The following is a 16287-nucleotide window of genomic DNA, read 5'->3' on the forward strand; positions in this document are numbered from 1 at the left end:
AAAAGCCTTTTTATATGTTCTTAAGCAAAGGTAGTGTTACTTGGTGCACAGACAGTATTACCTCCAAAATTTTCAAGTTTTCTTAAAGATAAGGGACATCTATATTCTGAATAATGGGATTGCCATTCTTCACTTCAGTCATTTGGAACATCTGCCGTAGGTTAAGTACTATGTTAGACACTAGATATAGAAACATGAAATAGATAAAGTTTCTGCCTTCAAGGAATTTATACTGAAATACTGTCAACATCTGTCATACAAATAACTGTTGAGCACTTTGGAAACGATAAGGAGCTTATTAATTTTTGAATGACCTGTACCCTTGTCTCAGGTTCATGTGATCTTTTAGCCGTCAGAGTTTCTGACTTTATTCTTTTATCTCTATCTGTTACTGTATTCCTTCTGTAGTTCATACATTAATTTTTATGTAGAGATACAGAAAAATACAAAAACTATGCCCTCTAATTTGTAGGGAAAGACACTCCTAAATGCTGGAAAGATTGACAATGATTCAGATTTATTACCTATGGCATCAGGGACTGGAGTGCAACAAATAACTTGTTTCAACAAATGTTAATGTATTCAAAATATTGTGTTGTTCTAGGAACAATAATCAACAAATAGACATGAAGCATTAACCTAGTAAACATCCTAAAGTGACATTCAGATTTTGCCTGTAGGGTAACTTGGCCTGTCCCAAGTAGGAAACAGCATCAGTAGCCCCCTCATTTCCTCACTGTCCAAGAGCAGCAGGAACATCTGGCTTTTCCAGGCATAAATAAGCCTATTTGTCTGCTTGTTACATATGTCTCCCCTTGTAAAGAAACCTCTATTTCCAATTAGGAGTACTTTCTGTGTTTCTTATTTTGAGCCTTACTTAAATCTCATTTATGATTTTGTATGATTTTAACTAGGATAAATGCTCCAGCAAGGCCTTAAAGGCAATAACCCTTTAATGTGGTTGTAGATTGTTGTAATTTATATGGTAAGTCAAAAATGTCTGAATAGAGACAATAGAGATGTATGTTATTTAGGGGGTTCTTCAAGCATTGGAATTAATATAGCTTGGACATTTAATTAATGTGAGAGTAAGCGCAAGGGGTAAGTGAAAAGTAATCTCCAGGTTTCCTGTTTGGGCAGCTGAGTTGATAGTGGTGCATTAATGGAGATTGAGGAGGATGCCGGAGAGCAGATTTGAGAGGAAGATGATGAAATTCATTTAGATAGGATTGGATTCAAAACTTACTAGACATTCAAGTGGTCATATCCAGGAGATAATTAGGTAGATCTGAATCTAGGGAAAAGGTTTAAGGTTTCTGAATACCTGCAGAGTACGTGTGATAGTTAAAACCGTAAGAGTGAGTATCATCCCAGCGGACTATGTAGAATAAGAAAAGGGCCAAGGCTGGCAACCTGAGTAACTTTGAGGTGAGTGATAGAGGAATCTGTAAGAGACCCTGAGCAAGAGGAACAGTAACAGGAGGAATTTTTTCCTATTAAGGCTTGGGGAAGAGGATTTTTTTTCCCCATTAAGATGAATAGAGAAAACGAAGTATTTATAGACTGTGGTGATTGTATCTTGCTTCTATTCATTTGTTTCTCACTATCTGTTAAGACATGCCTAACTACTGTATCTTTCTTAAGTCTATGATAGGCAAGGAGAACTCTCTAAACCCAGAAGGGGTGTATTCGTACTGTCTTGGGGTTTTTGAATTATTTTAGGAATAGATTGTATTCTAACTCATATTCCTGAAGATTCTATTAAAGCTGAAGAAGTAGTATTTTATTGTGAAGTCAAATCACCTTATATTCAGAAAAAAAATCCAGGAATTCTGATTTGAAAGAAGGCAGTTTCATGTCTACTATTAGATAGACAGTCCTTGACTCAGTCCTACTGATTTGAACTCCTCAGTAGTGAACAGGAATGGGAATGAAAAGCTGCTTGACTCTGATCAGTCAGAGTTGTGTTAGACTTATGGTGGAAAGGTCTTCCGAAATATTATTTTGAGTTTCATGTCAAAATTAATTAAGACTAGCAAATATTTCAAGATAATATTAGTGATATACTGACTTTAAGCAACAAAGGAATGATTTTTTTTTTTCTGCTTTGAAATTTAACACTTCACCTTTGATGTCTCCACATAGTTAATTTGTACATGTCTCAAATCATGAGAGCATGATCTTTAAGCCGTCAAATAACCTCTGATATAATACCAGTTACTATATCAACTGGTTGGGAGATAACTTGTTTTAGCTAATGTAGAATTGCTTATAGTGATGTCATTAATTATTTTGATAATATGCAGTATTAGAATATACCTACATCTTTGCAGTTACTGCTTTAGTACCGATAAAATTGCATTCCGTAGGGACGGGCTATTAGAGGGGTGGGAGTGTGGAGTGGGTGTGTTTGTAGTTGATTCCAGCAGTGTTTTTGAAAAACATACACATCCTCATTCATTTATGAAGAATTACAACATTTGAAAAATACTTGGTGGTTACTTGCTACAATGTGTATCTATCTTTACATTGTAGGAGAAGTAATTTTGAGCTTAAATCCAATGTTATTTTAATAAAGAAGAAACTAATTCACATATATATGTAAATAATAGCTGTTCAGACCTTTCTTGTAAAACTTTGTCACAGAACTGAAATTACTTGATCGTACTGTGCTTTTATAGAAAAGCGCTGTAGCTTCGAAGATATGCCTTTGTCTTATAAAGTCTATATTGTGTATTAAGAAACATGCAGCAGAGTGAATTCATTTTGATAAGCACTGTTTTCAAAGCATTGGTAACTTTTAATGACATTTGATAATGTATATGTACAGGTGCATAAAAATACAAATTCTTGCCATCTGACATGGTTTTTTCTGGCTTTCTGTGCCTTATCATGCAGTGTTTTGCTTTTGGTCACCTAAACTTTCACCAGTTGAGTTTGAGTTTTTCAGTTTGTGTTTTAACCAGTGTTTTTTTCTTCTTTTTTCTTCAATATTTCTATCATTCTGGTGCAGGGCATTTCTGATCTGCAATTGTTCTGTAATACATCTTAGTAAATTGTGATAGTGAAAACATAATATATATATATATATATATGTATATACATATATACATATAGTAATTACCTATAGTCTTGAAATTTAAAAAAAAAGGAAATCTATTCTGTACTCACCTTACACACTGTATGTGTGCAGTCTGACTTTAAACACAAGCTCTAAGACTTTCCAGAAGTGTAAGTTTTAGGGATGATGTTTTAACTTTGTTGCACAGAAATGTTTGCAGATCAGCATTGCTGACTACCAAAAGAAGAAATAGTAGCATACATGTCATCTGATTTTAGTTGTGCTTCCATGTTGCTGCAGTGAAATTCTGTGCATCAAAATAACTGGCCTACATGTACTAGATATGATTCAGTTGCATCTTCAGGTTTTAGTGAAAAATTTGCAAACTGAGTGAACCTAATTTTTCCATGTATTTTTATACCTTTGTTGTCTCTGATAACAGCTCATTTGCCAGCCATCTTTTTTCTGTTTATTAGTCAATCAGGAAAAATAACATTGTTAGATTTTTTAATTTGCTAGTTTTTAAGCAGAGCTATTTAAATACTACAATTTCTTAATATCTGGTTGTGACAAAGATCACTTCATGTTCCCAGAGCTTTACTTCATTAGAATGGCTTTTTTTCCCCATAGCATTATTGATATATTTTAAAGAAAATTCCCAGTTTAAGACACATATAGTTAAATTGTCTCATGGTGAAAATCTTAAAGGGCTTATTAAAATGTTTTCTCAGTATTCATGTTCATTAGAGTCTGTGGTAATAGGAGAAATCTTTGAGTTTTGTTAGTACTTAACGTGAACAAATATCTGTTTGAAGTTATTAGAACTTTGAAATTCTACTTAATTTATTTAGTATCCTTAAATAACTACACTTTTAGAATTCTACACAATCATTTGCTTTGGAATGATCTTAATTAGAAATTGAAAGACAAACTATTTTTACCCTTTGGCTTGAAAAGGAACCTAAAATAAAACCTTAGAAACTTTTTAAAAACATATGTTCAACATATCTATGCTTTTTTATACAAAGCATATGCTTATTTGTAGAAAAACTTATAGGCATCTCAACATTTGTTAAATATTTAAACCATATTCTTTCAACATCTTAATGAAGGGATGTATTCATTAATGTTTTTATATTTTGTTTTATAACATTCTAGTTAATTAATTTTTAAAAACCTTTTTTTCTAATCCTAAAGTTTTCTTTAATTGTATTTGCCTGGATTTCACCTCATTTTTATCTTTTCCCTTAAAATTATGGCACTGTAAACATTCCATTGCATTTTCTTACCTAGACTGAGTGAAGCTGAAGTACCCAGATTACTAATATTTTTATTTACTTAAATGAGAGTATGCCACAGATTTTATTTTTAAATAGAGCTTTTCCTTGTCAGACAGCTAGAACATTTGCTCAGTAGTCCCCTGAATTCTAAAACTATGGAAAACATTCACCAGTTTGCTTGCAAATCAACTCTGCTGCATGCGTTCACAAGTTTCATAAAGATTGCATGCTTTCTGTTTTCAATACAAATTGTATTTTTTTTTCATACCCATCCTTGCTTTTTATTTTTTTATTTTTGTTTCCCTTTTCTTGGTTGGATGCCTGTGTGTGTTTATTCCAAATCCCTGTCCAGTCCTGGAGTTTGAACTACGGAAAGCCAAGGAGACCATTCAGGCCCTCCGAGCCAACCTGACAAAGGCTGCAGGTGGTGTACATAAAACTTTTTTGAGACTTTTCTACTTTGACAATGTAGAAGTAGCTGAGATATTTCCAAATATAAAACAGTAAAATATTATTTGTATTTTCTTCCACCAGAACATGAAGTTCCTTTACAGGAACGGAAAAATTACAAATCAAGTCCTGAAATTCAGGTGGGTGAAAATAGATCTAAAAGTATCTTCCACATAAAATGGTAGCATGAATATTGAAGGAGGAAAACTTACAGTATTATATCTGTCCTTTATTTTGCCTCCAGGAGCCAATCAAACCTCTTGAAAAGAGAGCTTTAAACTTCCTAGTCAATGAGTTTTTGTTGAAGAATAACTACAAGCTTACATCAATAACCTTTTCAGATGAAAATGATGACCAGGTACAATTACTTTTTTTAAACAACTATTCATTTCCTTTTCATCTTATAATGTACTTATTTTCTCTTTTTAATTTCATTAATTTTTTTAACCTTACTCTTATAATAAAATTCTTTAAGACTGTTTACCAAATACAACATTTCCTTGCCTACCCAGTCTAGTATTCTGTTGGCTTACAGATTTCTTCTTTCTTCATGAAGACTTCTCATTCTTTCCAGGTAGCTTTTATGATTCCCCAGTAACTGTATAATCTACTAATATTTGCATGTATTTATAAAGTATGCTTTTTTGTTTACTTCAAAACATCTACAAGGTAGTGCAGATTGATAGATACTTACGAATCAGTTTAAAATCCTCCTCAATCACACAAGTAAGATAATAGATAACAGCAATTAAGAGAGAATATTTTGAAGGAAAATGTAAGTTGTGTTTCTCTGAATAGGAGCCGATTTTAGAACCTTTTTATTTTCCTGATAAAATCTTGCAAGGAAAGACATGGTGGCTTGTTTTGGTGTTATCTCCTAACTTTGGAAGATTTTGACTTCTTAGTGCTAATGGATCCATGAATCTTGCACCTTAGGAAAGTACCACAGATTTTATTATGTGGAAGTCAGTAGACCATCATTTGTAAATCAGGTATATTCCATTGGTCCATAAATATTGTGGGGATTGTTTAGCAAAAATAGAGATTCTATAAGGGAAATAGCAGTTCACTTACTCCCTCACTTATTAATATACTTGACAAAAACTAATGTGATAAAATACCTATTTTTTATTAAATGGTAGTTTTACAGAACTGTTTGCAAAAGACATTAACCTTACATTTACTAACATTAATATTATGCTATACTATGATTATAATTTAACTTAGTTATGTTTATGATTAACCTAAATCACAAATTTAGGCAAATGATCAACTAAACAATAAATAGAAAAGTGTTGAATATGTGAGAAACATTGAGAGGCCAAAGGAGGGCAGAAAAAGAAGAAAAGAAGAACAAAAAATAGATGGACACATAAAGAACAATAACAAGACGGTAGATTTAAAACCCAGCCATAGCACTACTCACTTTAAATTGTAAATGATCTAGATTTCCCAATTAAAAGGCAAAAATTACCAGAGATTTCAAGCTGACATTCTCAATAATTGATCGAGCAAGGTAATAGAAAAACAGTTAGGATAGAGAACATTTGTGCTATGCTGTCAAACAACTTGACATAAGTAAAATTTATAAAACACTCCATCCTTCAATAGTGGAATACATATTTTCAAATACATATGGGTCATAAACCATATTATGGGCAATAAAGCAAGTATTAATACTTAAGAGGATTTGTAATACAAGGTATGTTCTCTGATCACAGTATAATTATGTTATCAATCAGTAACAAGATTATATGAAAAACCTTAAATATTTGTGAACAAATATTTCCAAATAACACATAAGGAATCAAAAAAGGATAGATAAAGATGAAAGCAAAGTATATAAAAATTCGTAAGATATAGCTAAATTAATACTTGGAGGAAAATTAATAGCACTGAAAGTTTGTAATAGAAAAGAAGAAACATTTCAAATCAGTGAAATCTGCTTCTACCTGAAGAAACTAGAAAAACTAAATGAAACCTAAAGTTACCAGAAGAAAGGAAAAAATAAAGATGAGAGTATAAATCAAATGATACAGGCAACAGAAAACAGTGGAGAAAAATCCATAAAACACATTTTTTTTTTAGATCAGTAAAATTGATAAACCTCTGTGGCCTGACTGATTAGGAAAAAAGAGAAAAGAAGCATTTTACCAAATCTGGAATAAGCTAGGTTACATCACTATAGGTTTTACTTATATTAGAAAAATAAAAAGGGAATGTTATGAACAACTTTACAAGAAAGAAGACAACTGTTAAAGCTTATTCAAGAAGAAATAGATTTAAAAACTTTTAATTAAAGAAATTGAATTTGTACTTATAAACTTTTCCACAAAGAAAATTCCAAGTCTAGATCGCTTCACTTGTGAATTTTACCAAACATTTAGGAAGAAATAATACCACTTATTCATAAACTTCTAGAAATTGAAGAGAAAAGGAATACTTCCAAAGTCGTTATGTGAGACAGGATAATTCTGATACTAAAACCAGATGAAAATATGCAAGCAAAGAAAATTACGAGCTTATTTCCCTCATAAACATAGATGTAGAAATTCTACATAACATTTAACTATACTGGAACCAACTATGTGTAAAAAAGCTAAAACATCATGACCAAATGGTTTATCTGGAATGCAAGGTTGACTGGAAATCAGTCACTATATTTCACCATATTAAGAAACTGAAAGAGAAAAAAAAATCATATGACTCTCTCAGACGATGCAGAAAAAACATTTTCAAACATCCATTCCCCATAAAAATTATAAAGAAACTAGGAATACGGAGGAATTTCTTCAGCCTCATAAAAGATGTTATGGAAAAACCTATTACTAATATCACACTTAGTTGTGAAAGGTAAAGAACAAAGCAGGGATATCTGCTCCCACTACATCTTTTTGAACATAGTACTGAAAATTCTAGCCACTGCAAGGCAAAAGAAAGAAAAAAATTTGGAAAGGAAAAAATAAAACTGCCTTTATTCAGTGCTAACATGATTATGTATACAGAAAATCCTATGAATTGTGCAAGAAGATGCTAAAACTAATAAGCAATTAATTTTAGCAAGCTTTTAGGATACAAAATCAGAGTACAAAAATTAGTTGTATTTCTGTATAATAGCAATTAGAAATTGAAAATTTCTGTTTAAAATATAGAATTTTATTTTAAGAATACCATTTACAAATAGGAAATACTTAGGGATAAATCTGATAATGGCTTGTACACTGAAAATTATTGTAAGTATGCTAAGAAAAATAAAGACATAAATGAAGAGGTATGGTATGCTCATAGATCATTAACATTCAGTATTGTCAAAGTTCAGTTTCCTTCAAATTTATTTGTATTTTCAGTATACCCCAGTCAAAATTTCATCAGTATTTTTGTAGAGATTAATTAATCCTAAAATTCATATAGGAAGATTTAGAAAAATTATATATAAGAACTTAGTATAGCCAAAACAACTTTAATAAAGATCAACGTTAGGGGGCTTAAGCAACCTTAATTTAAGAAATTGTCGTCAAGACAGTGTCTTATGGCATAAAGATGAGCAAATAGATCAGTGAAACATAATAGTCATGAGATTAACTGACACACAAATGATCTTGTGATTTCTGACAAAATGCAAAGTAAATTCCATGCAGAAAGTGTAATTTTTTTTACAGCTGATGCTAGAACAGTTTGATATATGCCCCCCAAAATGAAATTTAAACCATACTTCACTGTATACAAAAATGGACAGAAGATTTAAACACATGCTTCAACAAAGAACATATATGGGTGTCAAAAAAGCACATGATAAAGATATTTAGCATCTTCTGTCATTAGGGAAATACAAATTAAACCACAATAAGATACTACAAACACACTTAGTAGAATGTCTAGGACTATACCAAATCTTGACAAGGATATGGAACAACTGGAAGTCTCATTGCTGGTGGGAATGCAAAATGGTACAGTTACTTTGGAATGTATTTGGAACACGTTTTGGCAGTTTCTTTAAAGAGTTAAACATTCACCACCTGTATGAACTGGTCATTGCATTCCTGAGTATTATCATCCAAGAGAAATGAAAACATGTCCACACAAAGACTCCTGCACAATGTTCATAGCAGCTTTGCTTATGATAGTTACAATCTGAGAAACAACCCAAATGTCAAAAGTAGGTGATTGGATCAAAAATTTTGGTGTATCCTTACAGTGGAATACAACTCAGCAATAAAAAGGAATAAACAACTAACAGATAAAACAGCATAAATCAATCTGAAAATAATCTGAGTGAAAGAAACCAGAGTACTTAGTGTATGATTCCATTTATGTAAAATTCTAAGAGATCTAAACTAGTATGCAATGACAGAAAACATCAGTTTTTGCCTAGGAACAGGACAGGTGTGAAGAATAAGAAAGAAGGATTACCAAGGGGCCCAAGACAACCTTTGGGAGTGAACAAGTTCATTGTCTTCATTGGTGATCTATTCAGAGGTGACTACATATGTCAAAACTTGGAAAGTTGTACATTTCAAATGAGCTTGTGGATTTATTTAAGTTGGACAGTTTTATTGTATGTTAATTATACCTCAGTAAAGCTGTTTTTTAAGAAAGGCAGTGGAAATGCTCATCAATAACCTGTTCTTTAACCATTAAGCAACATTCAATGCTAATATCACCTGACCTATAAGCAGTGCTATCTATCTAAAGCCTTCTCCTCTCATGTTCTGCCACTGGCCAGAATTTATGACTTTTCATCCTATTTTATTTTCCATCATATACTGCTATTTTATCCTCCCATGGCACTTATCATTACCTGAAATTATCTCCTTGTCTCCCTGTAGTTGCTAAGTGCCTTGAGGCTAAAAGAATCTTTTCTTGACCTCTGTATCTGCATGTATAGTAATCACTCAATAGATATTGATAGTTTTCTCATATTTTTATCTGCCAACAATTGTTATATTACTTCTCTTTGCTTCCCTCTTGCCAGTTCTATTTTTGACTGATTTATTTCCCATCCTTTCTGTTGTGTTATTTGAAAGTTTTATTTAATCATAAATAAACTAACTATGTTTTCAACTTGTCCTCAGAATGTTTTTTTTGCCTTAAGTAAAACTTGGCTCTTCGCTGAGGACCGTTTCCTGTATTTTCCAAGTAGAAGATGGTCCTTCTCACAATCAGACCAGAAGCTCCCTTGCTCCCAGCAGCATTGCTCTATGCTCCGTTACAGGAAATGCCATACTCCACTGCACACTCTGGATCTTGTCACTGTCTTACTCCCACTACATCTGTTTTTTTCACCATATTAATATCTCCGCTTTCCCCCTGTGTCAGTCATCTCTCCTGCCTTCTACTGTTAACTCCTTCCTTATCTACTCTAAATTTATAGGCACTCTCAACTTTCATTTTAGCTTAACTTTCTGTTTCTCCAACATTATCTTTTGCCTATTCGTTACAGTCATTCCAAACAGAAGGGCTATCGGGTTCTCTCAGAGCTTTGGTTCCCAAGGAGTGCATAGACATCACCTATCAGAAACCTTTCCTTACACCCTCCACCTCAAGACAGAAATTCACTCCTCTGAATTCTTGACAATTCTTCAGTCATAACACCTATTATGCTCTAGATTCTGCCTATTTCTTTATGTCCCTTCTCTTTAACTATGGAAGCCCCTGAATGGTGACAATATTTTATTCCTGCTTCTAAGCACAGGGGAGATATCTAACAAATACTGGGTGAATATAGATGAATAAATGGGCATTTGAATAATATGTGTAATAGTCATTTAACAATCTTATTAAAAGCTTCAATTTGTTTAGTTCTTCTTGCAGGCCAACCACTGTGTTAACGGCCTTAATGTACCTTTTATGTTCTCCTTACAAAAACCCTAAGAGGTTAGTATTACACCCATTTTGTAGATGACATGTTTGAGTTTCAAATTAATTTATAGTGGTAGTAAGTGGAGACAGATATGAATTTCATACTCGGGTCTGCTTTTCACCAAAGCCCCCACTTTTAATACCTGCTTCAGATTTAACCCTCAGTAATAGCTATTCCCATTAGTCAAATAAACCAACAAAGGATTAAGAGTATCACAGTTAGAAAACTCATATGCCATGATTTCTCAAAGAGGGTTTCATAAATGAGTTATGAATAAGTATAAAATATCAAATTAGTACTAAAAGCTGATGTATTAGTAGAAGAGAAAATGGTAGGACAGTGTGTTTGCATGTAGTTGATTACTCTGGAACCTTATAAAGCTGTTCAAAAAAAGATTTGCCCATGGAATGCTTGAGGTGCTTAATTGTATTAAATTGGATTCAAAAAATTGTTCCATATACAACAAATCAAAGAACAGCTATTTGGATTCTGAAAATTGCCAGAATAATATTAGTAGTAAAAATTAGATAGCAATAGCTACAGCAAGAATAAATTGTTGCTTACCCACCAGAGATTATACCAAATAAATGTGTTGGATTAATAAGGAAGAATAAAGTTAATACCATCAGTTAGTTTATTTATAAATAATAGGTGCAACGTATGAAATAAGACCTTCTTGATAAATATGTTCTGTGATTTCATGCAAATATTTAAGCATGATTTATAAGCTTGAAAGTTAACACAAGCTTTAAAGTTGTACTTACATTTGTAAGAGATTTAATAAAAATACTGTATGTCCAACATCTTGACATCTGAGAGTTAAACCTGTTTAGAATATTAGGAAACTTAAAGGAATAATGTTGGGCAGTGGAAGATAGAAGTTTAATGATGTTAACTCACTTGGAACACACTTTAACATTACAACAAAATTATGATTTTGTTAGGTTTTCAAGATACTAGCAATAAGGAATAAAATGAATCTCAAAAATGGAGGATATAACTGCCTCACAGAGTTTTATATGTATATATTTTTCTATCTTTTAGGATTTTGAACTATGGGATGATGTAGGATTAAACATTCCAAAACCTCCAGATTTATTACAGCTCTACCGAGATTTTGGAAATCATCAGGTATCTGGGAAAGATCTTGTGGATGTGGCCAGTGGAGTGGAAGAAAATGAATTAGAGGCTCTTACCCCAGTCTTAGGCAGTCTTCCTCCAACTCTTGAAATGTCTCAGACTGTAGAGGTGAGAGATAGTAACTAATTACTCAAGTCCACAAAAACGACTTAAACTATATAAAAGCATACTATGAGATCTTGAGTTTCTTTTTCTCATTTTGATTTTAGAACTCCTTGCTAATACAGAAGTTAGAAGATAAAATTAGTTTATTAAATAGTGAGAAATGGTCTTTGATGGAACAAATCAGAAGACTTGAAAGGTTAGTACTTAATCATTATTTCTAAAAATAATTATTTCTTAAAGTTTTTAAAGGAGTTGGCAGGTTATATACATATATAAAATAATACTTCAATTGTAAGACACAATTTTTCATATTTTAATGCTTTTGAAAGCCTTATAATTGCTTTATATTTTAATAGGCCCTTTTCCTCAAAAAAATTAAGAAGCCAATGTAGTAATCATACAGTCAATTAAGCCTTAGAACCAAGGAATAAGTTTTTTTTTACTTCCGAGTAGTAGCAATATATTAATAAAATAATTCCTTCACATTAGTGTTCAACATATTTCCCATTCATTATTTCATTTAATTCTTAAAATAATCCTGTGGGTTAGATGGAAGTAAGGCCATTTTTATACAAATGAAGAAAAGAAAGTTAAGTGTTAATCCAAAGCAGAGTTAAAATTTAAGACCATTTTTATGCTTCATTGGTAAGTTTGTAGCTAATACTTAGAGGTATGTGAAGCATCAGTGTATATGGTACAGAAAAGATTAATCAGTTGCCAAGCCATTTTCTATTACTATGTTATGCTTTTAAAGCAGTAAACCCACTGTGAGGTTTATGCTTTTACCAAAGTTTTAAAAAATACATGTGTTCTCTGATAATTTCTCTTTCTTTCTACAGTGAAATGGACGTCCTCAAAAATGAACAGTTTGCTCTCCCAGTAGTTTGTGACTCTGTTCAACCTTCTTTGGATCACAAAGACTCTGAAGACAGTGAACAGAATCCAGTTATAAGTAGTTCAGACATGGAAAAAAGCAAGAATATCATTTCAAAATCAGATGAAGCTGATTCCACTATTCATAAAGAGAATTTCCCAAATTCTTTCTCTAGGAAAGAAAAAGAAGGAATGCCATCTTCCTCTCCATCAAATAAAAACACCGTCCATTTTGATAAACCCAATAGGTTAGTATGCATTCTAAATTTTGAGATGCATCTTTCAACTATTTAGTACATTGTCAAACTGGAAGAGTTTCGGTTCTTATTTTGCAAATCAGATGTCTGAATTTTTATGTTTGGCATGAAGTGTACACATAGCAAAGTACATGTCACAGAAAGACCTATTGCAAAGTAATTACTAAGTTCTATTATATTAAAGAGGAGTAAAATATAAATGGGGTAGATTCTATCTTAGCCAAGTACTTAAAACCCATAAATAATATGTATGTTCTGTGTTCTGTAAACACATTTACCCACTGCTTTTTACCTTTCTCTATCCTTCAGTCATTATCAGAGTCAGTAGAAGGTTTTGGTACTGCATGGTTGCCTCTGGGAAAGAAGGAAACACTTTTTACTCCTAGTCCATTTTCTAGTGCCTGTTAACATTACTAATGTATCATTAATGCTCTTAATTCATTTATTCAGGTTTTTTGCATCACAGTGATTGAAAATCATGGTCCCTGCCCTTCACAGTCTTGTTTTCTAGCAGACAAGGCAAAATGTAATTAAAAACTTTTTAAAATTACAATGTGAGAAAATGAGAAAGGAATGTTTACTGAGCTCTTTTTATGTGTGAAGCACAGCTATAAATGCTTTATATATATGCTAACTTAATCTTCACAAATATCCTGTGGTACATTCTAAGCCACACAGTCAAGCTTTCTCCTCCAGTTCAACAATTATTATACCTAGTGTTGCAGAATAATAGGAAAGCATGACTAATTTGCTTTTAGTATTCATTACTAGTGAAAAGTATTTGACTTTTTTTTTTTAAGCAAAGCTTGCCACTCATGAGCCACAGCTTCTTGTGTATCTACCAGGTGTATTTTTAGGTATTAGGGAGATTACATAGTTGAAATGGACATGGCCCAATCCTCAAGGTGCACTTAATTCTAATATGGATAAGTTACGGTTATAAAAATATGTTGTAACACTCAACAGTAATGGCATTTGATATATTTCTTCATGTTTAGTAATATTTCCATATATTTCTAACAATCCAAAACCACTCTCCAGAGGAACATGCTTAAGTTTGTTCAACCAATTTTTTTTAGCTCTTAACTCTGTGCCAGGCAGAGTTAACAAGGAATATAATGGTAAGCAAAACATGGTATTCCCACAGTCACAAACCTTAACAGTGTGAGAGAGACTGACAAGCAATTGTAATAAACATATGAAGAATAGTGATGTAAGTTCACCTTGCTTTAGGAACAAACAGTGGGCACCTAACCTAGAAAACAGAGCAGGAAAAGTTTCAGGGAAGAAGTTGAGTTAACCTGAGACCTGAAGACAAAGCAGAAGCTAACCAGGCAGAGGTGCGAGGAAGGGTTCCCGTTAAGGGAGAACAGCATGCGCAAGAACACTACATTTGGGGGACTAGGAATAGTTTAGTAATATTTAGGCAAGGTATGCTGTTGAGAAGAATGGCAGGAGATGAAGTTGGAAAAATAAGCAAAGACTAAGTCATAAAAGCCATGTTAACTCACTTTAAAGAGTTGGGACATGATAATATCTAATTTTTAGAAAGAGTCCTCTAGGGTGGAGATAAAGTGGGCAGTAACAAGACTGGAGGAAAGGAGACCAATAGGGTATCTGTTGGAAGAATCCAAGTAAGAAATGATTGAGGCCTGTCCTGTATTGGAAGGAAGTAGATAGATTTGCAAGATAGATAGAAGGTAAAAACAATTTTGAATTTGGGGTTAAAAGAAGGGGAAGGATAAAGGTTGATTTGTTGTTTCTGGTTTCGGCAGTTTGACAGATTATGGCTCCCTCCATTGAAAGAATATGGAAGGGGATCATAAATGAGCAAACAGGCTCAAGCTTTGGCACACTGCTCTAACTGTGATCATAGCGATTACCAAGTGACACTTTGTTGTGTATACTAAATAATGTCTATTACCTAGCTTTCTGTGCTAGCCCCTTATGTTGTAGTTTGAGCACAGAAAGTACAACTCATAGTCATAATTTTATGAATACTAATACATAGAGACCAGTGTTGTTTTAGAAATATTTTAACTTTTATTTTAAACATAAACAGGCAAATATTTTATTTTGGTATTATTAATGTACAATTACATGAGCAACATTATGGTTACTAGACTCCCTCTATTATCAAGTCCCCACCACATACCCCATTACTAGACAAATATTTTTAATTACAAAAAATACTTCTATAAAAACAACATGACTGTTGAACTTCATTTATCTTAAATTTTTATTTCTTTTATGTGGGTTTCTACCATTAAGGTGTATCATTATCATTATATAAATCTGCAAAACTTTGATTCCTCTTAGCAACATACCAGGTAAACCTTCTTTCTGGAACCATAGAGAATTGGGGAAGAAAAAGTCCTCATTAAGGATTTTCTAAGAACTTTCAGTAGTCACTGATACGCTATCCCACTTCAGGTTTGATCCGCTAACATGTACAGGCCATTCATTCACATAACATCTGATTATTTTAAGATCAGCAGTTACTGCTGATTTTTCTGCCTGTATAATTCTCCAGTGAAGTGTCCTTTAAGTCATTGGTGGCTGAGCAATCCAGGTAATATTTGTGGATCAGGATTAATGCAGAAATAGGAGTTATAACATGCAACTTACTTTCTCTCACTGCCAATGGTAACTGTTTGATATTGTCTTCTTTTCATCCAATATTTTCTTCTTAGGAAATTATCTCCTGCTTTCCACCAAGCACTACTCTCTTTTTGTCGAATGTCAGCAGATAGCCGTTTAGGATCAGAGGTAAGTTTTACCTCTGCAGATTTCTTAAAGCATTTGTCTTTTCTTCTTAATATCTCATTCAAAAACAGCTGTGATAAATCTATTTCAAATACAAATCTATTATTTAAAATAATGCTCTAAGAAATAGTTCCTAAAATTTTAAACTTTTAAGGAGGGTTGTTGATTATTTCTATTCCTTGAATTAAAGCTTTCTTTAGTATTAAAGTGACCTTTTTCAGTCTAATTTCTGTTATGTTTACTAACATGGCTATATTCTTCTTTTTGGTGTAATTCAGAAAACCAAATGTAAGTGTACATATTGTTTATATTTCAGTTATTTTTAGGTTACTCCATTATTTTTATTTCATTAAGAGTGACTGTGTGATTGCTGAGCTTGTTAGCTTTCAGGTCAGTTTTCCTTAAATGCTTTCTAATTGTTGCAGGCTCATCTTGAGGTTTTTTTCCACCCTTCCTATCTTTACCCAGTCTAGCTGTTTTGTAATTGATTACATG

At 32.6% G+C, this 16287-nt stretch overlaps 1 protein-coding gene across 9 annotated transcripts in view; it reads left to right on the forward strand.

Moving 5' to 3' along the window:
* RELCH (RAB11 binding and LisH domain, coiled-coil and HEAT repeat containing) overlaps window positions 1-16287 on the forward strand; it is a 128623-nt gene that overhangs the window by 37073 nt on the left and 75263 nt on the right. For 7 of the 9 annotated variants that reach the window (XR_005022936.2, XM_036876694.2, XM_036876698.2 and 4 more), the window contains exons 3-9: window positions 4694-4765; window positions 4876-4931; window positions 5036-5149; window positions 11696-11899; window positions 12001-12092; window positions 12736-13017; window positions 15720-15795. Coding sequence is in view for 8 of the 9 variants with exons in the window: in XM_036876694.2 (XP_036732589.2) it covers window positions 4694-4765; window positions 4876-4931; window positions 5036-5149; window positions 11696-11899; window positions 12001-12092; window positions 12736-13017; window positions 15720-15795 (896 nt within the window). In the remaining variant the exon portion in view is untranslated. The remainder of the gene's footprint in view (window positions 1-4693; window positions 4766-4875; window positions 4932-5035; window positions 5150-11695; window positions 11900-12000; window positions 12093-12735; window positions 13018-15719; window positions 15796-16287) is intronic. The other 2 variants (XM_036876702.2, XM_036876700.2) reach the window with 1 other exon arrangement.

This window comes from Manis pentadactyla, chromosome 6 (genome assembly GCF_030020395.1).
Source record: "Manis pentadactyla isolate mManPen7 chromosome 6, mManPen7.hap1, whole genome shotgun sequence".
NCBI classification, from domain to species: Eukaryota; Metazoa; Chordata; class Mammalia; order Pholidota; family Manidae; genus Manis; species Manis pentadactyla.